Source organism: Daphnia magna, linkage group LG7 (assembly GCF_020631705.1).
Source record: "Daphnia magna isolate NIES linkage group LG7, ASM2063170v1.1, whole genome shotgun sequence".
NCBI lineage: Eukaryota > Metazoa > Arthropoda > Branchiopoda > Diplostraca > Daphniidae > Daphnia > Daphnia magna.
In genome coordinates this window covers 13281214-13305021 of record NC_059188.1, presented here as the reverse complement: position 1 = coordinate 13305021, position 23808 = coordinate 13281214, and the positions used below count along the sequence as shown (strand labels likewise).

Here is a 23808-nt window from a genome sequence, read left to right as displayed (position 1 = left end):
CTGAAAACGAATTCAAAATTGTATCAACTACTTTATGAAGAATATTGTTTTATCAAGGCCACTGTACCTGTTCAAGGAGGATGAAGTAATGGCTGTCATTATTGTCTTGTCGGGATTGGAATGCTGGAACATGATTCCTCAGTCTATAAATACAAGAAGCCTCTCATTAATGTGTCATTATCCCCCAGGTAAGAAACACCTTCAAATTTCAATATCAAAAACAAAATGCCATAAGGGTTCGGTGGTTGTTGACGAGACTTTGATTGCATTGAATATGAAATTCAAACTAATCAATTAGAACGTAACTCGAGGGGTTCCAATCACAAATCAAAAGGAAAACATGTAGATTGCGAGTGAAATTTAACTTAACTCTTGATTCACATCCCTACTTCGTTTTAAAAGAATGTAGCCTTTGGCTCCCTCCTTTCGTTTGTTCTTTGCCACAATGCCACAGCATGACTTGCATACCGGTGTGCGTTTGATACGTGCAGCTTCACGAGCTTCGAGATTTCGTTCGGTCATGAACGGTCGCCATGTTTTGTCGTTCCAATCCAAGTAAACTGTGTAAATTGTTGTGCATAAATTGTGCGAATCGTTGCAAGAAAGAAAGCCTCTTGTTTCTCTTCTTAATTGTGATTATCTTTTCAATCCAAAAGATTTCTCGTTATACTTTTGAAGATTCACGTCAGCTACTGCTATGCGTCGACACGAATATTCCGGCAGTCACTCCGCCATCAGCAGACGGCCTAATCATGACACCGAATCTTCGCCCCAATCAATGGAAATCATTCAACGCCACTTCTAGTAACGAAACAATCAATCGACGGATCTTCTTTCACGAGACGAGCGGTCGCAATCAACTCAGTTTGCAACAATGTTGCGCTGTGGAATCGGCAGCCAAACACAATCCCGATCGGCCTGTCCAGCTCTTCATCCGGCCATTAAAAGACGGTTGCCTTGGTGACGGCCGACAATCGTCTAGTCATCCATCGGCATTGTTCCACAATCCACCGTGGTTAGATGTACTCTCACACTACCCTAACGTGGCAGCCATCTTACTCAACGAAGATCATTATTTCAGTGGCACACCGTTACAGGATTGGTACAGGGCCGGGCAATGGCTCGAGAGCCAGCACGAAGTCGCTCACCTGTCCGATTACATCCGCATCCTGACGTTGTACAAAGGTGGTGGTTTATATTTAGACACAGACATTCTAACTCTGAAACCGTACCAAGGTGACGTGTTCCGTAATTGTTTGGTGTACGGCAGCAGCAGACTGGAAGTGTTTAGCAATGGGGTGATGCACCTGGAACGCGGCCACTGGCTGTCTGCTGAAATCGTCCGATTATTGGCCGCCGAATACGATCCGGAAGCGTATGCCTATCACGGGCCGGCACTTGTGAGTGAAGTTATGGGTAGGATGTGCGGTGTAGTGGCGGGCAATTCAAAAACCAATCAATGCGAAGACGTCAAACTTTTGTCCGATCGATTTTTTTATCCGATCGAGGCCCCGTTTTCCGACGCCATCTTTAACGAGAATGAAAACAAGACGGATGTGAAAACGTTAATTAAAATACGAAAGGCTTACGGTCTTCATTTATGGAATTCATTGGCTTACGTTCATGAACTAGTTCGTATTGATTCGAATCAAATTTTCTCGATTCTCGCTCGACAGCATTGTCCGCTAACTGTTTCGAGAGCCTCAGATTTCCTATCGTAGACGGCCCATTTCTTGTTGTATCGTATACCTTTGATGTAAAACGAATAAATATACATTAATATATGGTTATTTTATCTAACATTAATGTTTATTAACTCAGGAGTTTGAAAAGGAATTGGAAAACCTTTTTACAGTAGCGTCGCACTGCCCCACGGCATTCTATATTTGCCTTCGAGTCACAGGAACAAACACTCGGCTGATTGTACTACAGAAAAGTTAGACAAGTAGTCGCTTTTGACACGTCTCAAGTATGAACAGAGCCTTCTGAACTACCAACTTAAACTAAAAATTCAAATGCTCAGAAATTACAAAGTGATAGTGGGGCGAACTTTTCTTTCGTGTAGAGGATTCTCAGCTGGAATCGGAGTTGGTTTCATCCTTGGCCTTTTGGTGGCCATTTATTTCTTAGAGTACTCACCTTGCTACAATCAGGAAGTCTTCCGAGATCATTTGCAAGGCCCCAGTGAGGACACAAGTTTCATTGCAGAGGAAGCATCACAAATGAGCGACACATCCAGCAGAATGTCGCTGAAGAAACGAGACCGAATTCTCTGCTGGATCGTCACGTCTCCCAAAACTCACAGCAGAGCTCGTTTAATTAGAGAAACTTGGGGAAAACGTTGCGACACCTTACTGTTCATGAGTTCCGCTCAAGGTAAATTAAAACTTGAACTAAAATTATAAATTGGAATAATTATTAGGAACTTTTTTCTTACTTTTCAAACATAAAAGATGAGGTGTTACCTGATGCCATCGTTTTACCTGTGAACGATACCTACGCCAATTTATGGGGCAAGACCAAAGAGGCTCTCAAATACATTTACACGCACCATTTCAATGAAGCTGAATGGTTCTACAAGGCCGACGACGACACGTAAAGAGACTTTCTCGCTGAATGTTGTAGCAATATTTCGTTATTTTCTTGTGGTGAATTATAGGTACGCTGTGATGGAGAACATGCGACACCTACTGACATCTTTCGACGCTTCGACAGCAATCCATTTAGGATTTAGGTACGAAAATCCTAATAATGGCAAGCATTTCATGTCCGGTGGATCAGGCTACGTTTTGACAAAGGAAGCCATTCGTCGTTTCGTCGAACTGGGCATTGGCAATGTCACAAACAAAGTGCAGATGACATCTTCCCCTAAAAAAACTAGTCCCTGCTCACCTGGTCACGAAGGACTTGAAGATGCCAAGTTAGGTACATCATCCAGGATTCAATGATTCGTGCATTGTAACTAACCAAAACCGTTGCTGCAGGAAGCTGTTTAGAAAAGTTGAACGTGACAGCTGAAGATTCTCGTGATGAGAACGAAGAGGAACGTTTTCTGCCATTCAGTCTGGAAGAAATGATATGCGGCCATTTGAAATACAAACCTGAAGATTACTGGATGCTTCGTGAATGGTCCTTCTATTTTCCACTCAAAGAGGTCAGTATTACTAACTGTTTCGTGAACAGTACAGTTCCTATGGTTAAATTGGTGGTAATAAATGAAATTCAGGACATGAAATGCTGCTCACGATATACCGTGGCTTTTCACTACGTTAAGGATTACCAACTTAAAGTATACGAATACCTGATTTACAAGTTACGACTCCATGCAAACCTGTAGTAGATGTTCTGACGCAATAAGAAACAATTTCAACACTTATTGCATACACGTTCAACTGGTTCAGCAACATAATGTACATATTCATGGAACTACAACTAAAATCTTTTGTCATACTCACACTTCTCAGCTTGTAACTCTGACATAGGAAAGTATATGAACCTCTTTCTTTCACAGGTGCATAGTCTACATCAATTTCTAATGAGCCTTAAAGAAAACCATACCCATGCAGAGAGACAGCGTATGTCTTTGTGAAACCACCAATCAGTTAGATTTTTGTAGACTTTGAGAAGTTGATTGGGATCGTTAAGTTTCTCGCAGAGTTTGGAACATACGAGTGAATCACTTAACAAACACGATGAACATCAAATTGAAAATGACATCATTAACGACGTAAACAAGGGTAAATAATTGTCAGAATTGAAACACGTAATAAAGACAAATGTAAATTATAGGGTAAAAAAGAATGTCAAGTGAGACATTAGACAGAAGGGTACTAAAATTGCAGGGAAAGAACAGGGACAGGGAAACAATTGGCTCGGTCACTTATCTGTCGCCTTCTGATTTTATTCTGTCCCACGATATCCTCGCCTATTTTGCTCGTTGGTTTCACGTTGTTTACGTACGCCGTAAATTGACTTCCAGGTTCACAAATAGCGCAATTGAACACAAGAATTAAAGATGATGTCTGTTTACACTATTGAAAACTCGTGCTGCAAGACGAACCCCTTTTCTACGTCTTTGAATCATGTTACGTCACGTTTTTAAAGAAAACTAGGGGGCGTCGTTTGCTCATCTGTTGCTTACCTATCCCCATATTTATCGGGAATGTTGTCCCTGTAGGACGTTGCCACGTCGCGGACCAACTATACTTGTAATATAAACGAAATTCATTTTCAAAAAAGATTGCCGTACCAATAATATGAATACAGTGAACTGGCAAACAATCTATGGCAATGTGGTGAAAGCACAAAGCATAGAAAGATCTAATTCGAACTTCAGCTTATGGGGCTTCTAAGAAAGTAACCATACGCACAGAGAAGCGAAGAGAACAAGCGAAGAGTAACATGCGAAATGTGCTAACCGTTCAAGACTACGCATTATCATACTGTGGAGATTTGAAAAAGATTTGGATAGGTAACCGAATTAACCTACGTGAATTTTCTCCGCATGTTGTTCGATTTCCAGTTTTATATTTCGATATTTTCAAACTTGGGGAAGGCAATGGGCCTTCAAACCGGGCTAAAGGCGGTCAAAGAACGAAAGTGGAAAATAATGGGTTTTAACCGTATGCCTTGTTAAATGGTAATTATTGCAACTTCGGGGAAAAGTTGAACTGTTATTCTACGCACTGTTTCTCCTAATGTAAAGCAAAACACCGTTTTTAGTGTGACGAAACACACAAAAAGCCAATCGCTGGTGACAGGGTGAAGGATGAAGGCGAAAGTTGCAAAACGTTAGTATAATTCAACAACATCCCGAAGAAACAACGTACGCGTTTGAAAATTGAAACATCACGAGACATACTGTAAAGCATCAAACATTTAGATCACAAACGCATTAAGAAGGAAGGGTGCGCCGTTGCAGGGAATTTCATTCTCGAAAACTGTAATGGATTTCTGAACCTTGCGGATGCTGATGAATTAGAGGAAAGGTTTGGACACATTTTCGGTAAAATTAGGGGGGCGTTGTCTTCTCACCTGTTGCTTACCTATCCCTACATTTTCGAGAATGTTGTCTCCGTCTGAGGTTGCCATCACGTCGCGGACAAACTATACTTGTAATAATAAACGAGACTCATTTTTAAGAGACATTGCCATACCAATAAATCGGAAACATTCAACTGGCTATTAAAATTTTCACCTAAAGTACTACACTACCCACACAAAGTTTGGAAACACGACGAGTTTTTCCGCGCTTTTAACACGGCGGCTTACGGGCCTAAGTGTCTGCCTTTTTTACGCGATAACTCACGTTTGAGTTATCGCAAAGCAAATCCAAAAAAATCTTCTTGTTGAGGAAAGAATTTTCTTTCACCATGAATTTTTTGAAATTTTTGTGAATAGAAGTTTAGCCCCAAAGTCATAGGTATAAAGTTTGGAAACATCGGCGCGCTCGCCATATGTTTCCATGCTAAAGTGTATGTTACTGAAAAAATTATTAAAAATTCCAATATATGAATTTTTACTTGAAACTTTTACAAACGGTAGACGACATAGTCGTCTACATTTTGACAAAGTTTCAATTTTTTTTTATGAAAGGCTGATTTTTGCCGATTTAAAAAAAAAACGTACGTCGGAACTTCTGTTCCCCCTTTCTTCCCCTTTTGCTTTTCCCTTCCATTCTTCCCCCGGGCTATGATTTCGTCCCCTCGCCACGAAAGATTGATCGGCATTGTTTATTTAAAAAATCGGCAAAATTAGCCTTTCATAAAAAAAAATTGAAACTTTGTCAAAATGTAGACGACTATGTCGTCTACCGTTTGTAAAAGTTTCAAGTAAAAATTCATATATTGGAATTTTTAATAATTTTTTCAGTAACATACACTTTAGCATGGAAACATATGGCGAGCGCGCCGATGTTTCCAAACTTTATACCTATGACTTTGGGGCTAAACTTCTATTCACAAAAATTTCAAAAAATTCATGGTGAAAGGAAATTCTTTCCTCAACAAGAGGATTTTTTTGGATTTGCTTTGCGATAACTCAAACGTGAGTTATCGCGTAAAAAAGGCAGACACTTCGGCCCGTAAGCCGCCGTGTTAAAAGCGCGGAAACACTCGTCGTGTTTCCAAATTTTGTGTGGGTAGTGTACGTTCCCATGATGAAGCTACCCGTATAGGTACAGTACGTAGGTATATTTCACATCATCACATGTACATTCAACAAGATTCATATTTTACTCAGGAATGTCGTGTATTTAAGTAACCATCAAGAGCTTGAGAATGGAGCTCATCACTTTTCTGCAACTTGAAGTTGGAGTTTTCATAAGGTTTTCTTTCATATTGACGAACAGCATTTGTAAGTTATCGCCAAAGGAATGCTAGATAGAAGAATATAACGAATAATATACAATTCTTACTGTGCTTCATGTTTCAGCCGATGGTACATACGCACTTGTTGCATGGAAGTATAGATTGCCTTTAACGCGGGTAGGTGGTCGTTAATAAAAGCGTTATAGTATCCATGAAGGATATAGATTCCTTGTTGTTCAGCTTCCTGACAAAGGCTCGTTATGGAACTGTAAAAACAAATAAAATTTTATTACAAATCAAGCTATATACTAGACAAACACCACAGTTCTTCGTGCTGTAGTAGCAGCACTGAATTCACGTGGAGAGTCTGTCACCAGTGTACTGGGATGTAGTTATAGTTGCAAGGATAGACGTAAAGTTTTTCGGGATGAAAATGGAAGATGATGTTAATGATGTCTTGGTCACGCCACACTATTCTGTTTTTATACTGTTCATTTACGCGAACGACATATTTTTCCCAACCGAATTTTCGCATTTTCGTCAAATTCATCAGTATCACTCCCGAATTTATGGCTATAAAGTTGTCAATTGGACGATGATCAATTAGTATAATAATCGAGTATAATAGACTAAAGAAATTCCGTGATTTATATCGTACCGAATTTCCCGTAGTATGGATGACTTGCGTATTTGTTGTACCATCCTTTTGTATGATCCTGCATCTCAGGACCGAGAGCAACCAGTTGCGTATGATTCATTTTGCCCAGGTGTTGCCAAATATGCAACGGAGGGCTGAGGAAAACCGTGTCAACATCCACGTACAATACTGAATCCACTTCTTTTAGCAAACTCTTTTGAAGCACAAAATAATCATTAGAAAAGTAAAACAGCTGTGTCGATGCGTTATACGCATCAGCCAGCAACATATCTCTTCCTGAGCTTACTGGCAAAAAAAGCTTAACGGACGCACATGGTTTGAATAATGTGTTCCATTCGTCAGTGTTGTCTTCAGGGTAACTTACAGGACGCATGTCGAGAGACATGCGTTTTAAAATGTTGTCGGGCCAGAGCTGTATTGTTTCATTCAAGACACCGCTTGTTTCGTTGTCGACAAACAACGTGAATCTGATGAAATCACTACACATAATCAAAGCAGATTTCATCATAGTTAAACCTAAAGTAGTACGATTGCCGCAGACAATTGCTGCTATGTGAATTTCTTGTGTCTTTTCATCTGTGCTACTGACATCTTCTTTATTTTGAAAGACCAACGACGAGGACAGAGTAGCTTGATGGGGTTGTTGTCCGAATAAACGTAACAGAATAAATAAGAATATACCCAAAGCTGCAGTCCAAAGAACAAGCCGAGTTTGACGAGCCATTCTTGAAACCTTACTGCTTGGCTTTGCAGCACGTACTCGACAATCCAACAACGCAGACAACAATCAGAAAGACTGCGAAGGTAAATCGATCGCTTAAAGAAAGGTAGGTGGGTATTCTCTTAGACCAGTCCCGGGCCCGGCCGGCGCATAGACAATGCTATGGGTGTCAAGAAAAGAGCTTTATTGCAATGGAAAGTTAGAAATTTAACGTAGTCCATAGAAAGCGGGAGTAACATTGGTTGGTTCACTGAAAACCCCGCCCGTCCCCTCTAAACAACTGTTGGTGGCCTGTTTCTTTCTACATCAACAACGAGTAGACGTTCGACGAAGCCATGGGCGAATTCGGCTTACACGTGAATGATTTCGACCAATCAATGAATGCCAGCATGCGATCAAAATCAGATCATGCATTTCTACCTTGGTTTACAGTCATTTATCGTTCGATGTCGAGAAGGTTCGGCTGGTCGCCTAATGATGATATTTTGTGTGATGCGGCACCTTCTTTGGCGTCCTGTCCATTGTTCCATTCGTACCTTTTCACCTTGGTCAGGAACTTAGATCGTTATTCGAAAGTTATTCATTGTTGGCAACGCCTGTTTTGGAATAATTATATATAGATTCATGGTTGCCAACAGCTCAAGGGAAGACATGGCTGGAAGGAAGGCGATAAATGATAAGTAGACCTACAGAAGGTTGTTCTTCCAGCGTGCACACGTGAAACTCACCTTGTGTAGTTATTCCAAAACTATCATTCCAATGTTACCAAAGAATGTTAAGGATTACAAACTTAAAGTACCTGATTTACAACTTACGACTCCATGCAACCTGTGGTAGATGTTCTGACGCAATAAGAAACAATGTCAACACTTATTGTATACACGTTCAACTGGTTCAACTGGTTCAACAGCAAACTGTACTTATTTCTGGAAATACATCTAGAAACCTTTTATTCGTCATCCTCACACTACTCTGCTTGTAATTCTGACATATAGGAAAGTATATGGATCTCTTTCTTTCATTGGTTATTCATCATTCTGTAGTATTCCTGCTGTAAGAAAATCATACCCAGAGAGACAGGGTATGTCTTTGTGAAACCACCAGTCGGTTAGATCTTTGTAAACTTTGGGAAGTTGATTGGGATCGTTGAGTTTCTCGCAAAGTTCACACCAACCGTCAGCCGGTCGACTCACCACTTTGTAATCCTTTTTCCAGTCAAAGTATTTCAAGTAGAGGCCGTCGTTTTCATGTAGAAGCTTCAAATAATCAGCCAAGGCCTTGGGTGAAACAAAATCTGCGACATCGATGTAAGACGTAGGTGGAGCGTAGGCGGAATAATCGGCTCCTCCGTAGACGATGGCGACGATGTCGGACGCCAGGGCTCGGTAGAATTTCTCTGAAACGTAATCGGCGCAAATGGCATTCTCAGCAGCCACGTAGAACTTGTAGCTGTCCAGCAACTTGTCGCACTTTTCGCTCCTGGAAGGCATACATTTGAGCGGGCCACATCCTCCGTAAATGTCAATGGGCACATGTTGACCAACCAGTTCGAAATATTCTTCTCTGAGGCTATCGGAGTGACAGCGAGACACAAACCAAGCGACCATTTTCGTCTTTTTGGCTAAAATTGGGTGATTCCTTGAACGGTTGAAGAATGTCGTTATCAGCGAGGCTGGATCAGGTGGTAGTGTGTCCGTTGTGAGTCTGATGGGCATGTTGGACGGTGAGAGATGAGCATCTGTCCGCCGTCTAAGCGAACCGTACGGCCGGACATCGTAAATGTCTGAATCTCGTCGATAAGTCATGGTCCAATTAAAGAAATGTTTAGTTTGAGTGAACATGGGATAGTCCTCAAACTCGACCATTGTTTCGTAATTGTAAAAAATGAATCGTTGGTGCGGTCGACGATGTCGTGGGTCTGGCAAATCTCTTTCATCGAAATCGTTGACGTGAAAAATGACTGCATCGCTGACGTTGAACAGGGTCCGGTCGGTCGTCAAGAGGCAATTTCGTATTGGACAACTTGCTTCAGCAAAGCCTTCTTGTCCCAGTTTGAATTCGTAACCTCTTGTACCGAAATACTGTGTCCAGAACAAAATCAGTTTGTTGACTTTGCGTCTATCAGTCTCTCGTTCGGACGTCTTTACGTCATTTGATTCGATCCTTTCCTCATCTCGACTGACTGAAATGATTGATCTTTTCATTCTCGCATCCTCTTCCTACATAATAATTTGGCAAATCATTTACACAAAGTGCCAGGCTGGTATTAAAGAAAAGTGAAAATTGAATTGAGTATACCGAAACATTGGTGTAGAGGACAACACAAAATAGCAGAAAAACGGCACAAGCCAAGGCAGTGAGGAGGAAATGTTGGGCGTTGCCTATTGTTTTCCTCGGGCAGTTAAGGCGGAGTCGTCGACGGGCCAGCAACGTCAGTTTCTTGGCGTTTTCCATCGCGTATCGTTTGCAACGTGAACTTGACGGATCTGTTGTTGTGAACAACGAATCATCAAGACGACAACAAGATTCAGTTTAAACCAGTCGAGACAATTGTCTGTTCATATAGGAAACTTACAGTTTGTTGGACACGATCCAATTCCAAATCCGCTTCGTTACTTGGAGTGAGCACGCTTTAAAATTAAGTAGACGATATAGACGACTAGTCTCAGTGCGCCACAGTGGAAAGCCAAGTTTTTGAAAGAAGGCGGAGCTCACACTGTTGTGGCCAGTTGTAGAGTTCCCTCGGTTCTCCTCCAGACCGTCCAGCAGTCGAAAATTTTGAAGACAAAATACTTTGTTATGGCAAGTTAACATCCCATTTGTACTCATAACCATTGATCACTATTTAACTTAATCAATTTTGATGAAATGATATTAAAAAGGTGCAGCGATCCTACAGGTTGACGCAGGCGATCATCGCTACTGCAGTCGCCATTATTCTCACCTGTCACCTGTGGCTGATTGCATTCCCCTCTGGTGAGTTGACGAAGGCAATCAGTCAGGACCAATCAAAGGGCCACTCGGCAGAACATGCCGTCAAAATTGTCCAATGGCAACACGGTTATCTCGAGGCCATCGATAACCGACGCATCGTTATGCACGAAACGAGTGGGCGCGGCTGTTTGAACGCCAGGCAAAGCTGCGCCATCGAATCAGCTGCTAAGAACAATCCAACCCGTTCAGTTCAACTGTTTATGCGACAGCCATTTGAGGACAGCGGATCTCGGTCAGACGCTTGGCTCAACGTATTGCGAAGTTACAATAACGTGGAAATCATCCAACTGTCAGACGAAATGCAATACTTCAACAACACGGCCCTCTTTGGCTGGTACATGTCAGCAAAATGGCAGCAAAATGGCACCCAATTGTCAGATTATTTCCGTTCCGTTTCGCTTTTCAGAGGTGGCGGCCTCTTGCTCGACTTGGATAGCGTCGTCACCATCAAGCCTCTCAATTGGATGAAATGGAACAATTTTTTCGTCGTTAAGCGCAGCGATAGAAACAGCCTGGACGGTAGAGTCACTGCTAAGATGTTGCATTTGATTCACGGTCATCATTTGATAGACGAAGTGATCCTGAACATGGCCAATATGGACTCGAAAGAAGCACCGAACGGCAGACGGTTTGGGGCGGCGATAGAGGCCAGCGTGAGTCGAATCTGCGGGGTCAATGAGCCGGATGAACATTTTGAAAATCGATGCCTAGATGTCCGATTCATTGACGAAGAAGACGTCTTCTTGCCGTCTTTAAATTCGTCTCATTGGCGTCGGATGAGACTCGCGATAACTAGCGGAACTGAAGATGAAATGATCAAGAAATCTGTAGAGGCCCATGGTGCTGTTTTGGTGACGTGGGATTCAATGGGATACATGAAACGAAATCTACGTGATTCGGTGTACTCGAGTCTGTTGGCGAACCATTGTCCATTCACGTTGGCCGCATCCATTAACTTCCCCTGTTGAATTGTTAAAAATAAAAGAAACACGTTCGATCACACTTGTCTTCATAATACATGCGCTGATTAAATTTTCAAAATGAAGATTACTCTTTTTGTAATTTGAAGCAATTTAGGAAATGATGTTTTCAAGGTCCATGGCAATGGGTTTTCGTTCCAGGGCATCATTAAAGCAGAGGGTTCAGTGCAAAAGGCCAGCTCGTTTTAGCCTCACGTTCCACCGGTTCACCTTGAAAGCGCAATGACTTTGGTTTGAATTTTGAAAAAAATATATAATTACTGAATACCTCGTCTTTTTTTAGTTTGCAATCACTCGTCCGACTCCCGACTCTAGCAGAGTCAAAACAACAGTCACCGTTCCCCGTTTCACCTTGATCAGTGTCTCTTGATTTCCACTGTGGAAACTGGAACAAAAAAACTCCGACGTTATGTCTTTTTGGCTATTTTTAATTACCGTTGTGTGCGGTGGTGTCAATCATTCGCACGGCTTCGCTGACATGCCGCAACCTTTGGCCGGCACCAATACGTACCAGCTGCGGATGCCTGGTGCCATCGCCACAATGGTAAGACTTTTTGCCACTGCACTCGCAGTATAAAGGCTATTTCAGCGATGAGGTGATTGATAATGATTCGCACAGGATGACGATTACATTTGCACGGCATTCAAATTGGACCCAGAGAAAGAAATGTTCATTACCCAATTCCGGGTGGAGGGGACAGCAGAACGAGCTCATCACATGATTCTCAGCGGATGCGCCGGCGACATGTCCGATTCATCCACGCCTTCCTGGTATAAATTTGCCTTTTGTTTTTCACAATACCAATACATTCAATTATTCATATGGTAAAAATGCACGTAGGAAATGTGGCTCTCACGGAACTGGAAAAGTGTCTTGTTCGGGCCCGACGAGAATCTTGTACGCCTGGGCGAAAAATGCGGATGGCACTCGTCTGCCTCCATCGGTTGGCTTCCGTATTGGCGGCACTGGCAAATCGAGAGTTAAGTACCTGATTATTCAGGTGCATTACGCCAATAAGCTGCCGCCAGGAGTGCGGGATTACAGCGGACTGGATCTCGAGATAACCAGCGAACCGTACGTGCAGCACCTGACACAAACATTTAAATTTTCATTGGATTATAACGACGGCTTTTCTTAATTCAATCAGGCAAAAATACATTGCCGGCATCCTGTTGATGTTGGCATTGCCAGAGATCCCACCTCATCAAGCTGGTACGACATTAAAGTTTAATCGTCAGCTATGTACAGTAGGTGAACACATTTTGCGGGTCTGTTTTCAGTTGTCAATTCCGACATTTGCTGCCCGATCGACGTGACGGTTCCTATTCACATTTTTGCGGCCCGCGTCCACGCCCACGGACTGGGCACGGTCGTCACCAGCTACAAGTACAATCCCAAGGTATTATTTTTGGGCCTTTCTTATTCATCTTCCGGCCATGTTCAAATGACCCATTCATTGTAGACGCAAGCGACAGAGTTGATTGTCAAAGGAAATCCGCAATGGCCACAGGCGTTTTATCCGACGACACGCGAATTCGCCATGACCAAAGGAGATGAGATTTTAATGAGATGCACTTATAGTTCACTCGGCAAAAATACCTTCACGTACGCAGGTGTGCACTGAATTTCTTCTATCATTCATTCCAATCATCCAAAATCAGAGATTTGTTTGCTCGACAACAAAGGCCTGTCGTCGTCCGATGAGATGTGCAACGTTTACATGATGTACTACACGAACGCGGACAACGGGACGGAATTCCAATCGTGCGGATACTACTGCAATGACGAGCAAAATCGAGCCTATCCAGCCGATTCTATTCAACCGCTTCCATCCAATCCGATGCTGGAGGCTTACGCCATCCATGGGAAGATGAATCACCAACTGCGGACCAATTCCACAATTAGCGAAGAGGAGCCGATCATTCACGTCGATCATAACAAGAACGAAGAAGATTATCAATTAAAAAATCAGTCACAAATTGAAGAGCAAGATACCTTCCAGTTGGCCAGTCAAGTGCATCACGAGCATCAAACTCCGGAGGAGACGACGAAACAAGAGCAGCCACTGGCGATGAATGTTGTTCCAGGAAAAGAGGAGACTCTCAATGAAAAGGAGAATAAAGCGGCGATTAAAGCGGCCAATCAGGACGTGACTGTAAAAAAGAAACGGCGTGAGGATCATTTTTGGTCCATTTTGTTCTTTATTCGTCGTTTCTTTTCGTAAATCTTAATTTTAGCACCGACAGGGTGCTATAGTAGCCCAGTACAACACATTGATTTAAAGGACGGCATTCCTCAAAAAATAAACACTCGAAGAAGAAAATGAAAAAGAATTTCTCAATCGCATCGCATAGTTTATATTTTGGGTGGTCACGGTATCACATTCTAGTTATGTCAGGTTAGCTATGTTCAACGATAACCGGTATACAAGTTACAAAGGAACGGCGATAACCGGTACAAAGGAAACGGCTGTTGTACCAAGTGAGTTCAACGAGTCCGTTCGTATTCACGAGGTATACGATATACACCGATGGAAACGGGCAAGAGGTCGCAAGTCTATATCAGATTTGTGGGGCGGCTCGTGTCATTCAAATGCCATCAGAATTGAGATCTGAGTGATGGCAAAGTCATGGCATGTGGACCACTAGCACTACCTTCTTCTAGTTGTTGTGAGTGAGTTTCGTTGCTAGGCGGGGATATTAAAGGGTTCTACACCATAGATTAAATCCCGGGTCTATAGCTCTATACTATAGCACGAAGCTGATCTACGTAGATTTCGTTCTTATACAGAAAAAAAACAAACAAATCGAATTCCTTTTTGAAATTGCATGACCACGAAACTCATTAGCGCTCATTATCATAAATGCCCGCATTGAGAAGCGTGATAGCGCGCATAGGACTTTAGGTTTGGTTCTTTAATCGTCGTTTCTTTTCGTAAATCATGTTAGGGTGCGCCTCTAATCTTAAACACATTGATTTATAGTGACGACATTACTTAAGAAATAAACACTTGGAAAACAAAAAATGTTGAAAAATCTCAACGAATCAGATCGTCAAAACATATAACTGTTTAACTTGTATTGGGAAATTTTTATGAAAGACACCCGGCCCGAGTTTAACGATTCGTGACAATTTTGCATTAAAGGCAAATGTATACGTATAGAAAATTAGCGTAGGCCACTACATAGAAAATCTTGGAGGGTGACATTTTAAAAAAATAGTTTTCATTCCGGGGCTTGTCAAGTTAGATGTGTTAAAAGATAACCGGTATACACAAGTTAAAGGAAACGGCTGTTGTACCAAGTGATTTCATAAGCCAACGGGCCGCTGAAATTCAGGGCCGGGATTGTTCCCTGGAAGGACAGGTCAGCCTTTGAATTAAAGCGCACCATTCCGCAATTCTCGACAGCTCGAACAATATTGGCCAAACGCCTGAACTGAGCTAAACTTTGGCCACGTTCAAAAAACGGCGCCCTGTACGGAAGATGGATTTCCACGGCCAGCTGGCGCACCTTGTCCATCATGCCCGACTCGATGATTTGGGGTAGGATGTGCCATTCGCCCCATTCGATGTCGAGTTTCAGGTAATCGATGATGGACTCTTCGCCGTGCCATATCGACAGCTTCTCATAAATGTCGCCCAGCGTTTTGGTGGATCTCTGCGTCTCACCGGCCCAGCTATCAAAGGATTTGCTGCCCAATTTGAAGGGGAAGAAACGGATATTCAGCCTACGATTGCGGTCGCTAACGTCATCATGCGTTCTAGGATTGAAGACAAAGACTTGGCAACCGTAGGCCGCCATGGCCTTCTCGAAAGACCATTCGTCGTTGACGTTGAACGCATAGACGAGGCATCCGCTCAAGGAAGGAGCGATTTCCTTTGGGTTGAAGCAAACGGACGTTCGTCCTTCCAGTTCGTTGTACAGTGTTCTGACGGACAGTGTGCCACCAAAGTCTCGGGCCAATTCACAGGATGAACTGTTCGACCATTGGAAGTAGTTGATGATCTTTTCGATAGACGCGTCAGCCTCGAATTGAAAATCTTTAGGAAAATGCCAGCGCTGAAATTTGAAATGGCCGTCCTTTTCGATGAGTCCAAAATGCCAGTTGAGTTTCCAACTCACGTTGGCGATCGTACTCGCTAGAAATGGCATCAGACATAGGCCTATTACTGTAATGGCGACGATAACAAAGAAAGGCACATCAGTGCTCTTCATCGTTATATTCTCGCCAAACCGGCGCGTCATGAGCAGTGAACGTAACACTCGGAACATGATCAATCCGGTGGACGGGGATTTTCTACACTGTTCGCTTCCTAGAGCGAAACATCATGATTTATATGGAACAAAACAAAGAGACGGGATGGGTGTTGGGAGGTTGAAGGACGACACACGACAAGAGCTAGTTGAACCCGGTCGCAAATGGCTGCTGGGAGGGCAAAGGAAAAACACGGAGAGCAAATCAAGAGTTAGGCGAGTCGATCAATATTCACTAGAAACCCTCGGCTGGAAATGGGCAGGATGGCGAGGCTGCAAACACACTATACGGTTTGAGCATATATAAAGCTCGTGTGATTATAACGCCATCAGAAAGCAATCATCTTGGTATGATTGATGGCGATGCACGCACATGGAATGGGCAGAGCGATCTTTCAATCGATTTGAATGGTGCGTGTTTGCCAACCGGGGAATCCCAGACAACTCTCAAAAATTACAAAAAAAATTAGCCGATAGGCAACGGAGTAGCACAAAGCTAGTCTATAATTCACTAGTACCCGGAAGAATTGTAGACGTATGAAATGACAACGTCGTGATACCTAATTCGATGCATCAAAAACGTTGATTATAAAAAGATTAAGGGGAAAGCGTACGCCGCTGCGGGGAATCTAGGCATCCAAAAAAGCTCCAGGCATTGGACTCGGCCAAAGGCTTTGACCGAGGAAGATGAAAAGCAATCCAGACTTAAACTCTTTGGGTGTTTGAATATCTCGAAATTGCGGGGATTATTTTTCTACGGGATCAACCGTTCTCTTTCCAAACAAACCAGAAACAAAAGAAAATGTCAAGATTGCACCGCCATCCCATCTACATATTGTCACGTTTGGGAAACGTAACGTTGCCACCCACACGTTACAATATTATCGCATGCACGTAGGCTGCACGTACACACACACACATCAGAAAACAAACCGTAGGTGAACGTGCATATAAGATGATGTAAAGAAATCGTCGGACTACGTACGTAGCTGTAAAAGAACACAACATTTTCACAACGGCTTAAAATAAACACTTTTATGAATACTATATACGCAATAAGTAGCCTACTGTGCAAACGGTAAAAGACATCATCAAGTAAAAGAGATAGTAAAAGTATAGTCTGGGCTCGTTGAACTACTTTTAGCCTTCTGACGAGGCGTTTCCCACCATCACGGGCTCCAACTTTTTTTATGCGTCGATCCCCACGTTATCTGCCATGGACATTGGAATTAAAATGCCATCAGAATCGCTATGCGTGATGGCAGTTCATCGTATAGACCACCAGCACTACCTTCTTCTAGTTATTGTTACTTGGTTTTGGTGCTAGTCGCTGATTCCCAATAACGCAGAATAAAAACAAAACAAAACAACAACAAAAATATTCTACATTAGACTTTAGCTGCGCAAGTCTAGCTCGCTTGCAAGGGCGAGAGACCCGCCACACATTTTTCTTGTACAATGCGATAAGTGACCAAATTAAGAGGCGCGTGAGCACGGTTTTTTGTTTTGTTTTGTTGTATTGGCATACAAAGGGGCCGTTCACAAATGACGTCACGAGCCGAGGGGGGGGGAGGGGGTGCACCTTGTATGACGAATTGTGACGAGGGGGGGTAGGGGGAGTATTCACAGTGGGACGTCACAAGGCACTACACAAGCGCCACCAAATGGGATATGTTGGCAACTTCCTAAATTTCTTTTAGTTTTTCTGGATCGTTAGAGCAAAGTGATTGTCAGCACCTTGTTTGCTTGACCAATTAAGAAAATAATGAACAAAAACGAACTATATCAGTCTCTTTTTAAAGGCTATGTTAGCGCTTTCGAGAGAACTAAGAGTAGAAAGTCTTGTCAAGAAGACGTCATTAAAAAATGGAACGAAATCAAAAACGATGCAGGGGCCGGCCAATTTTGCCCGGCAAAATTGCCATTTTGCTGAAAGAATATCGAGCAATTTCAATGAGAGCTGAAGGTGGCCTGATGCAAACTTGGGCTAAGGCATTAATTCCTAAAAAGTCAGATAAAGAAACAAATTCATCGTCACCAACATTAGAATTCGCCCCCAATTCATCACTATTTGATGAACCCGACCACGATGTTGAAACTGTTTCTGAAGGCATCAACACAGTAAAGCCTATTGATTCACCAGCTCAATTAAAGTGTAATAGATATGTCCCTCATGTTCAGCTACAGCTGCAAAAAGAGATTGATTGTTTAAATTCAGACATTTGCATGCTACAAGATCGGGACAAGAAAGGGTTGCTGTCTGATATTCAAGAGAATCTGATATTCAAGAGAATTTTTAGTGGCTTAAACAATTTTTAAAAAGGGAGGGGGGTATCTGACTTTGTGACGTCATATTAGAGGGGGGGTAGACCTGCTGTGACGAATTGTGACGAAGGGGGGAGGGGGGGTGTAAAATCGTCAAAAAGTCCGTGACGTCATATGTGAACGGCCCCAAAGTGAACCGGATCGTTGAACCCAAGAAGCCTTGCAGATGATTGAAAGGGTACGTGACTTTTACGCCTGTTCCGTTTCCAGTTTTAGATTTCTATTCAAACTTGTTGGTGGAAGGCATGAAGGCCTTCAAACCGGGCTAAAGGCGGTCAAAGAACAAACATAGATCTGGTCTCGGTCACCTACCTTTGGCCTTCTGCTGACGTGGCGTATCCCACCATCACATTCTCCACCTGTTTTGACGCGTTTGTTCCACACACTGTTCACCATGGGTGACGTAAAATCACATCCAGTTTCACAATGGAACGCAATAAACTCCAACATTTCAGAGATGTCGGCTGCTCACACTTTCGAAATGACGTACTGCAAGGACGCAGACTTGTGTCCTGTAGAAACTCGAACCCTGAAAGGATTAGTATGGAGACACATTTGGTAAAATAAGAGGGGCGTCCTATTCTCACCTGTTTCATACCTATCATCCCCATTTATCTAGAATGGTGTGTCTGTTCTGAGGTTGGCACGTCGCGGACAAACTATACTTGTAATTAAAAATGAGATATCATTTCCAAGAGAAATTATCGCACCAATAAATCGGACATAGGGGAGAGTGGGGCTAGTTGGCAGGAGGGCAAGTTTGCAATTCCTAATTTAGAAGAATTGTGTGAAAGAGGATTTATTGAAATAATTCATGGTTAAAGATGTTTATCGTGCGCACATTTGTGCAAAGTTTTATCAATTTATCCCAAATAGTTTAGGAAATATAAAATAACGAAATTTTTTGCGTCAAATCCACAATAGTTGCGTGCTTGGTATTCATCAATTTTATCTTTTCTTGGTATGCATATAATTTTTAAAAAATATTAGTTTTATAGAAAATTGTGTCCTCTATTGAACTGTAACAATGGATTTGTTTTAATCAATTATAAAGGAGTAATAAAAATTGTTATTTGAATAAACCCCGGGTTGGGGCAAGTTGATACATTGCAACATGGGGCATGTCGGCATAGGCATTATACATGCATATGTATGGTACATGGCTTGTCAAAATGTCAGGGAATTGTAAGTCGAATATTTGCTAGATATGACTTATGGTGAACAGTGGTATGCATTAGAGGCCAAAATTTGGCAAATTTTAAGTGTTTCACTTTATAAGATGTTCACCTGTGAAATGTTTGCCTGAATTATGTATATTATTTTTTATTTTTTGCATTTAAGGCTATTAATCTTTATGTAAGTTATCACAACTTATTTCTGAGTTTCCCACTCTAAAATAACTATAGGATTTTTGTTTATTGTAATGTTATTCTAGTTTGTTTACAACATCAACATTTCACTGAAATCCGTATTTGAAATACATGGGGCCAACTTACCCCACTACCACTGCCAACTTACCCCGTTAGTGGGGCATGTAGGCAAATTTTTTTTTGCTTTTTGAACGTTGATTTCGATATGAATTCTTCGACGTAGATCAAATAAAAAAATAGCACGAGAAAGCTGGTTATCTGAGCTTTCTTTTACAATTTTTTGGGTGTCAAAATATAAAAAATTAAAGAAACCAGAGAAGAAATTAAAAAAATTGTACCAACTAGCCCCACCCTCCCCTACTGAACTGGCAAAAAAAAATGTATCGATCGTTTTGTATTGTACGGATGTGAATAACAAATTAATTCAAGACAATAGCCCGTTTCTTATACGTCACCTATATACTACTACTGTATGTCAGATCAATAATTTAGACGTGCTCTTGAGTCCTAATTGTAATTCTAAATGTGAAAATTCTGATTGGTTCAGTAAAGTGGCCTTTTTCATCGGTCTAAATCGAATGAGTTGACAAGAATGACAGGAAAACACTATCTACATAACACAATAATATTAAAGTGAATCTGCATCGGGTATTGCGCAGTTTATGGAGCCGGAATTGATGAAGGTTATTCTTTGTTTTCGTTTTTCCGGCTCTAAGTCGTAAAGGTAAAATACACCGGTTCAATGTGATCAACCGGTTTTCTTGTTCCGTTCATAACACACTGGGTCGTATTAGTGTAGAAATCATCGACTGCCTGGTGGGATGATTCCATCATGCTTCGCCATTTGGTGCCATCTTCGTTATGGACACGCCAAGCAATCATGGCTTTCAGCTCACACGTCGTCGGAATTTGATTTGTGTCTTGACGGAGAGGTCTGTTTTTATTTGGTTCAAAGGTACGACAAAAATACTAAAATTAGAATACTATACAAACGTAGACTAATCATTTAGCTCTAGAGATAACGGGCATTTTAAACAAGAAACACCAAAGTGATTAAAATAAAAAAGCCATAGGCCTACCCAGTTGGGTAGATAGAGTAACGAGTCTTGATGCCAGCTTTCTCCGCGCACAGTCCAAAAAAATAGACATCTTCAAATGGCAGCATGGGCGTCGTTTGACAGGCAGCCAATAGCGGATGGATTGAGCTTCCAGATGTTAACGAAATCGCTCCTAAAATGTAGGGAGGATACTCATTCCACGGCCATTCTGCGTACGAGATTTGCCATTTGTCTTCTGTTATGAAAAACAACCTATTGTTTAGTATGCGTTATATGCATTACAGTATTTATATGGGCGTTATATACCCCGCTGAGCGTAACCCTTGATTGGCGAACCGGAACCAAAAACTGTCATGTAAGAATGACGATAGGAACGAACGAAATGAACGAGATTATGCACATTGACGTAGACGTCGTCGTCGACTTTAAGAAGAAAGGTAATTTCGCCAGCACAATAACTGCGCAGCCAGTTGAGCAGGCCAGCTATTTTTAGCGGCAAGTTTCTGTAAAAATCCGACATCCTAATTTGGATGATATCCGCGTACAGCTTACTCTCTTCTTCGATTTGACGTTGCGTCCCGTCATCCTCCGAAAGCCCCAAAATAAAAGCGAAACCGGCTATTGCCAACGGACCGTTTCGATGCACGGCTTGAACGTGACTCTTCCACGTCCGCCGAATTGTCGTTCGCCGGTGAAAATTGAAGATGGCCGATATGACAGCAATAAAGACAGTGGGCTTGCCAACGGAAGTCGTTGCAGCTGGGCACGATGGAACAGAGGTGGTATATTGGAAAGAAAGAACATCGTTAAGCACTGGACCGAATTCGGGTATGAGCGGCTCGACATTAGTCAATGGCGCCAGATTCAATCGAACCACCGCATACTGGGTGTAGTTCTCTACTCCTGGGTAAGGAGTGTCTTGCAAATAAGTGGCCATGTATTGGAAAAAAGCTTCGTTTACAATCACTTTTCGTTCGTTGTTATGAAGGTTCGACTGGTCATCCAATGATGTCGTGTGCGATGCGACACCTTGTTTGGCGTCCTGTCCACTGTCCAATTCGCACCTTTTCACCTTGGTCAGTAATTTCTTGTTTTCTTCTCGCAGGTATTTCGCAGTTTCCATCAGCAGTGATGCGCTTTTCTTACTGGTTCGACATCCATTCAGGTTCGACTGTAACATTTCTCTCTCTCGAACGAGTTTTTTAAATTCATCTGAACGCTGTTGCTCGCACGCATTTCTCGTTTGGATATCTTGAAACATTGTGGACATCAAGCTCGCCAAGAGGGTAACGCCGGTAAAGAACATGAACACGAATAAGGCTGGAAGTACACCGTGAGTGAGTGTAGAAAATCGAAACGTACGAGGATGCGGCATTATCTCTTCAGCTTAGAGTTGATGATGACAAAATGGACCTTGGAGTGCGTATAATGTCGACAACCAAAACGAGCCCTTCTCACACCCTTTCAAAGTCTAATTCAAACACGACTGGATTTTTTTGGATCAAATAGACTGCCTTCAATGTGAATAATGCGGCTCCTGAAAATAAAATTTGTCTTGCCATGTTTTATATTTTATTGTGCACTTTACTCACAATGTTGCCTGTAACTTACCTTATTCTCGATGCTTCTCGGCCCAGGTCCTTGTGTGCGCTGCGTTTTCTTGGTGCTAACTAAGAGTACCAAAGCCGAAGGCTCCGACAGAACAGGGTCATGTACGAATAGACTACGCCATCTGCCCTTATTCGAAGGTTAGGTGAATTCATTGGTCGCAATGGTCGCTGATGGACGAATGAGATTTGTGGTTGCAAACAGCTCAAGGGAAGACATAGCCGGAAGAACACACAGAGTGCACACGTGGAGCTGGGAAGGAGAAACATTTACCACTTGCAAAGATGGAGGTCCTCTTTTTTAACGATTTTTTACGAACAATGTGCAACACAGATATTGAAATTCAAAGACCCCCAAATGTTGCCCAGTAAAGTGTCTTGAGTTTTACGTGTAGGGGAGAGTGGGAGCAATTGATACACTTTTTGGTTTTTTGTATTTCTTGAAAAAAAAACTGAAAAATTTAATATAAAAATTATATAAAATTGTAGCCTATTATCTCAGCTACTAAACGATATTTTTTTAAATGAGTAAAGATTAATTATAATAGTAGTAAATTGTAAAAAACTGAGGTCGCTTCGAGTGTTTCAATTGCCATGGTAGCAGGGCAATTGAAACGGTGTGTCGACGCAATTGCAACGTGGGTTTTCCCATAAGGAAGCTTCTTCATACCCACATAAAATGAAAATCACGATATCTCAGCAGCCACAACTGCTAGTGTGATCAAATTTTACCATTAGGTACAATGCGATTTACAGATTTTTAAAATATGCTTAAAGTAGATCGTAATTTAGTTTAAAATGTTTAAATAATTAAATTTAAAAAAAAACCATTAAGCAACATGCTTTTTTTAATAAATCCCAAACAGCGAATACAAGTATTATAGTTGCGTTAACATGATGATTTACATTTGTTTAAATGAATTACGTCAAATACTTGCAAAAAAAATGCAACCACTCGCAGACAGGGAATATAAACAAAGTGTTTCATCGATCATCCTTTTGTATGAATTGCTGGCGGCAGGATACCATTAGCCTACTGCTGGCCATCGTTTGAAGCTCATGTCTTCTATCGAACGGGTTCAAGAGATCGAAACCTTATCAAAATAAAGGACTACAAACAGGTTCTGCTAACTATCAGACTATTCTAGTGGATATCAAACTGAAAAGTTTGATACGATACGAGCAGAAAGTCGATGAAAAAGTATTTAAACATAATCAGTTATGAGATTGAATTCAAGGATAGATGCGATGCTTCACGTTTATGCTTTTTTTTTATTATTATTGATTGCTTTCTCTTGTTTAATGCCAACAACCTGAGCAGGGTCGGGTTTTTTGTTTACGATTTTGACCAAGGCTGATAACCGAAGGGAAAGGGGGAAGGCCAGCGCGATCCATCATCATTAGCCTACTGATATTCAAATCCGAGATTTATATGCGTTTTTAATTCGCGGCCTGCAGTAAAATTCCAAGACTTTTTTTTGTATTATTATTATTCCAAATCCGTTGCATTGCATTAAAGAGGGCTATATG

At 41.9% G+C, this 23808-nt stretch overlaps 8 protein-coding genes across 11 annotated transcripts; 4 read left to right on the top strand and 4 right to left on the bottom strand.

Annotated features, from left to right (window-relative positions):
* Positions 1–533: 533 nt before the first annotated feature.
* On the top strand, positions 534–1721 carry LOC116925995 (lactosylceramide 4-alpha-galactosyltransferase). The gene has a single exon (XM_032932756.2). The coding sequence runs from the start codon at positions 534–536 to the stop codon at positions 1719–1721; it is 1188 nt and encodes a 395-aa protein (XP_032788647.2).
* A 294-nt stretch (positions 1722–2015) lies between these two features.
* Positions 2016–3363, top strand: LOC116926001 (glycoprotein-N-acetylgalactosamine 3-beta-galactosyltransferase 1). 2 transcript variants are annotated; one of them, XM_032932767.2, is made up of 5 exons: positions 2016–2376; positions 2454–2595; positions 2660–2925; positions 2985–3154; positions 3227–3363. In XM_032932767.2, the coding sequence occupies exons 1-5, from the start codon at positions 2016–2018 to the stop codon at positions 3335–3337; spliced, it is 1050 nt and encodes a 349-aa protein (XP_032788658.2). In that variant the 3' UTR covers positions 3338–3363. The 2 variants fall into 2 exon arrangements, with proteins under 2 accessions (XP_032788658.2, XP_045032285.1); XM_045176350.1 differs by having other exon boundaries at positions 2985–3337.
* A 2809-nt stretch (positions 3364–6172) lies between these two features.
* Positions 6173–7845, bottom strand: LOC116925998 (glucoside xylosyltransferase 2). 2 transcript variants are annotated; one of them, XM_032932760.2, is made up of 5 exons: positions 7253–7845; positions 6967–7159; positions 6683–6881; positions 6447–6574; positions 6173–6376 (listed from the first exon to the last, which is right to left on the bottom strand). In XM_032932760.2, exons 1-5 carry the CDS (start codon positions 7688–7690, stop codon positions 6360–6362), a joined length of 975 nt encoding a protein of 324 aa, XP_032788651.2. In that variant the 5' UTR covers positions 7691–7845; the 3' UTR covers positions 6173–6359. The 2 variants fall into 2 exon arrangements, with proteins under 2 accessions (XP_032788651.2, XP_032788650.2); XM_032932759.2 differs by having other exon boundaries at positions 6451–6574; positions 7253–7843.
* A 775-nt stretch (positions 7846–8620) lies between these two features.
* On the bottom strand, positions 8621–10577 carry LOC116925990 (alpha-(1,3)-fucosyltransferase C). The gene is made up of 3 exons (XM_032932744.2): positions 10263–10577; positions 9986–10163; positions 8621–9906 (listed from the first exon to the last, which is right to left on the bottom strand). The coding sequence occupies exons 1-3, from the start codon at positions 10520–10522 to the stop codon at positions 8713–8715; spliced, it is 1632 nt and encodes a 543-aa protein (XP_032788635.2). The 5' UTR covers positions 10523–10577; the 3' UTR covers positions 8621–8712.
* Positions 10362–11683, top strand: LOC116926000. Its single transcript, XM_032932764.2, has 2 exons — positions 10362–10489; positions 10570–11683. The coding sequence occupies exons 1-2, from the start codon at positions 10487–10489 to the stop codon at positions 11647–11649; spliced, it is 1083 nt and encodes a 360-aa protein (XP_032788655.2). The 5' UTR covers positions 10362–10486; the 3' UTR covers positions 11650–11683.
* A 385-nt stretch (positions 11684–12068) lies between these two features.
* Positions 12069–13995, top strand: LOC116925992 (peptidylglycine alpha-hydroxylating monooxygenase). The gene is made up of 7 exons (XM_032932748.2): positions 12069–12205; positions 12281–12432; positions 12503–12736; positions 12810–12874; positions 12943–13061; positions 13125–13275; positions 13348–13995. Exons 1-7 carry the CDS (start codon positions 12071–12073, stop codon positions 13884–13886), a joined length of 1395 nt encoding a protein of 464 aa, XP_032788639.2. The 5' UTR covers positions 12069–12070; the 3' UTR covers positions 13887–13995.
* A 730-nt stretch (positions 13996–14725) lies between these two features.
* LOC123474016 lies at positions 14726–16158 on the bottom strand. The gene has a single exon (XM_045175799.1). The coding sequence runs from the start codon at positions 15934–15936 to the stop codon at positions 14941–14943; it is 996 nt and encodes a 331-aa protein (XP_045031734.1). The 5' UTR covers positions 15937–16158; the 3' UTR covers positions 14726–14940.
* A 3834-nt stretch (positions 16159–19992) lies between these two features.
* Positions 19993–22404, bottom strand: LOC123474310 (lactosylceramide 1,3-N-acetyl-beta-D-glucosaminyltransferase-like). Of its 2 annotated transcripts, none has more exons than XM_045176247.1 (4): positions 22283–22404; positions 20978–22225; positions 20693–20906; positions 19993–20547 (listed from the first exon to the last, which is right to left on the bottom strand). In XM_045176247.1, the coding sequence occupies exons 2-4, from the start codon at positions 22044–22046 to the stop codon at positions 20325–20327; spliced, it is 1506 nt and encodes a 501-aa protein (XP_045032182.1). In that variant the 5' UTR covers positions 22047–22225; positions 22283–22404; the 3' UTR covers positions 19993–20324. The 2 variants fall into 2 exon arrangements, with proteins under 2 accessions (XP_045032182.1, XP_045032181.1); XM_045176246.1 differs by having other exon boundaries at positions 20978–22208; positions 22283–22372.
* Between the last annotated feature and the right edge of the window lie 1404 nt (positions 22405–23808).

What these genes read in the sequence shown, in the direction of transcription:
- LOC116925995 (XM_032932756.2), top strand. Translation starts at nt 534, where the DNA reads ATGTTTTGTCGTTCCAATCCAAGTAAACTGTGTAAATTGTTGTGCATA.
- LOC116926001 (XM_045176350.1), top strand. Translation starts at nt 2,016, where the DNA reads ATGCTCAGAAATTACAAAGTGATAGTGGGGCGAACTTTTCTTTCGTGT. An exon ending in GTTCATGAGTTCCGCTCAAG is followed by an intron (nt 2,377 to 2,453) that starts GTAAATTAAAAC and finishes CAAACATAAAAG; the next exon opens with ATGAGGTGTTACCTGATGCC. An exon ending in ACTTGAAGATGCCAAGTTAG is followed by an intron (nt 2,926 to 2,984) that starts GTACATCATCCA and finishes CCGTTGCTGCAG; the next exon opens with GAAGCTGTTTAGAAAAGTTG.
- LOC116925998 (XM_032932759.2), bottom strand. Translation starts at nt 7,690, where the DNA reads ATGGCTCGTCAAACTCGGCTTGTTCTTTGGACTGCAGCTTTGGGTATA. An exon ending in CCGTTAAGCTTTTTTTGCCA is followed by an intron (nt 7,160 to 7,252) that starts GTAAGCTCAGGA and finishes GTGCTTCAAAAG; the next exon opens with AGTTTGCTAAAAGAAGTGGA. An exon ending in TCTATACTTCCATGCAACAA is followed by an intron (nt 6,377 to 6,450) that starts GTGCGTATGTAC and finishes TCTTCTATCTAG; the next exon opens with CATTCCTTTGGCGATAACTT.
- LOC116925990 (XM_032932744.2), bottom strand. Translation starts at nt 10,522, where the DNA reads ATGGTTATGAGTACAAATGGGATGTTAACTTGCCATAACAAAGTATTT. An exon ending in TGGATCGTGTCCAACAAACT is followed by an intron (nt 10,164 to 10,262) that starts GTAAGTTTCCTA and finishes AGATCCGTCAAG; the next exon opens with TTCACGTTGCAAACGATACG. An exon ending in TCCTCTACACCAATGTTTCG is followed by an intron (nt 9,907 to 9,985) that starts GTATACTCAATT and finishes ATTATTATGTAG; the next exon opens with GAAGAGGATGCGAGAATGAA.
- LOC116925992 (XM_032932748.2), top strand. Translation starts at nt 12,071, where the DNA reads ATGTCTTTTTGGCTATTTTTAATTACCGTTGTGTGCGGTGGTGTCAAT. An exon ending in CTGGTGCCATCGCCACAATG is followed by an intron (nt 12,206 to 12,280) that starts GTAAGACTTTTT and finishes TGATTCGCACAG; the next exon opens with GATGACGATTACATTTGCAC. An exon ending in GCTACAAGTACAATCCCAAG is followed by an intron (nt 13,062 to 13,124) that starts GTATTATTTTTG and finishes CATTCATTGTAG; the next exon opens with ACGCAAGCGACAGAGTTGAT.
- LOC123474016 (XM_045175799.1), bottom strand. Translation starts at nt 15,936, where the DNA reads ATGTTCCGAGTGTTACGTTCACTGCTCATGACGCGCCGGTTTGGCGAG.
- LOC123474310 (XM_045176247.1), bottom strand. Translation starts at nt 22,046, where the DNA reads ATGCCGCATCCTCGTACGTTTCGATTTTCTACACTCACTCACGGTGTA. An exon ending in CAAGGGTTACGCTCAGCGGG is followed by an intron (nt 20,907 to 20,977) that starts GTATATAACGCC and finishes TTTTCATAACAG; the next exon opens with AAGACAAATGGCAAATCTCG. An exon ending in TACTCTATCTACCCAACTGG is followed by an intron (nt 20,548 to 20,692) that starts GTAGGCCTATGG and finishes AAATAAAAACAG; the next exon opens with ACCTCTCCGTCAAGACACAA.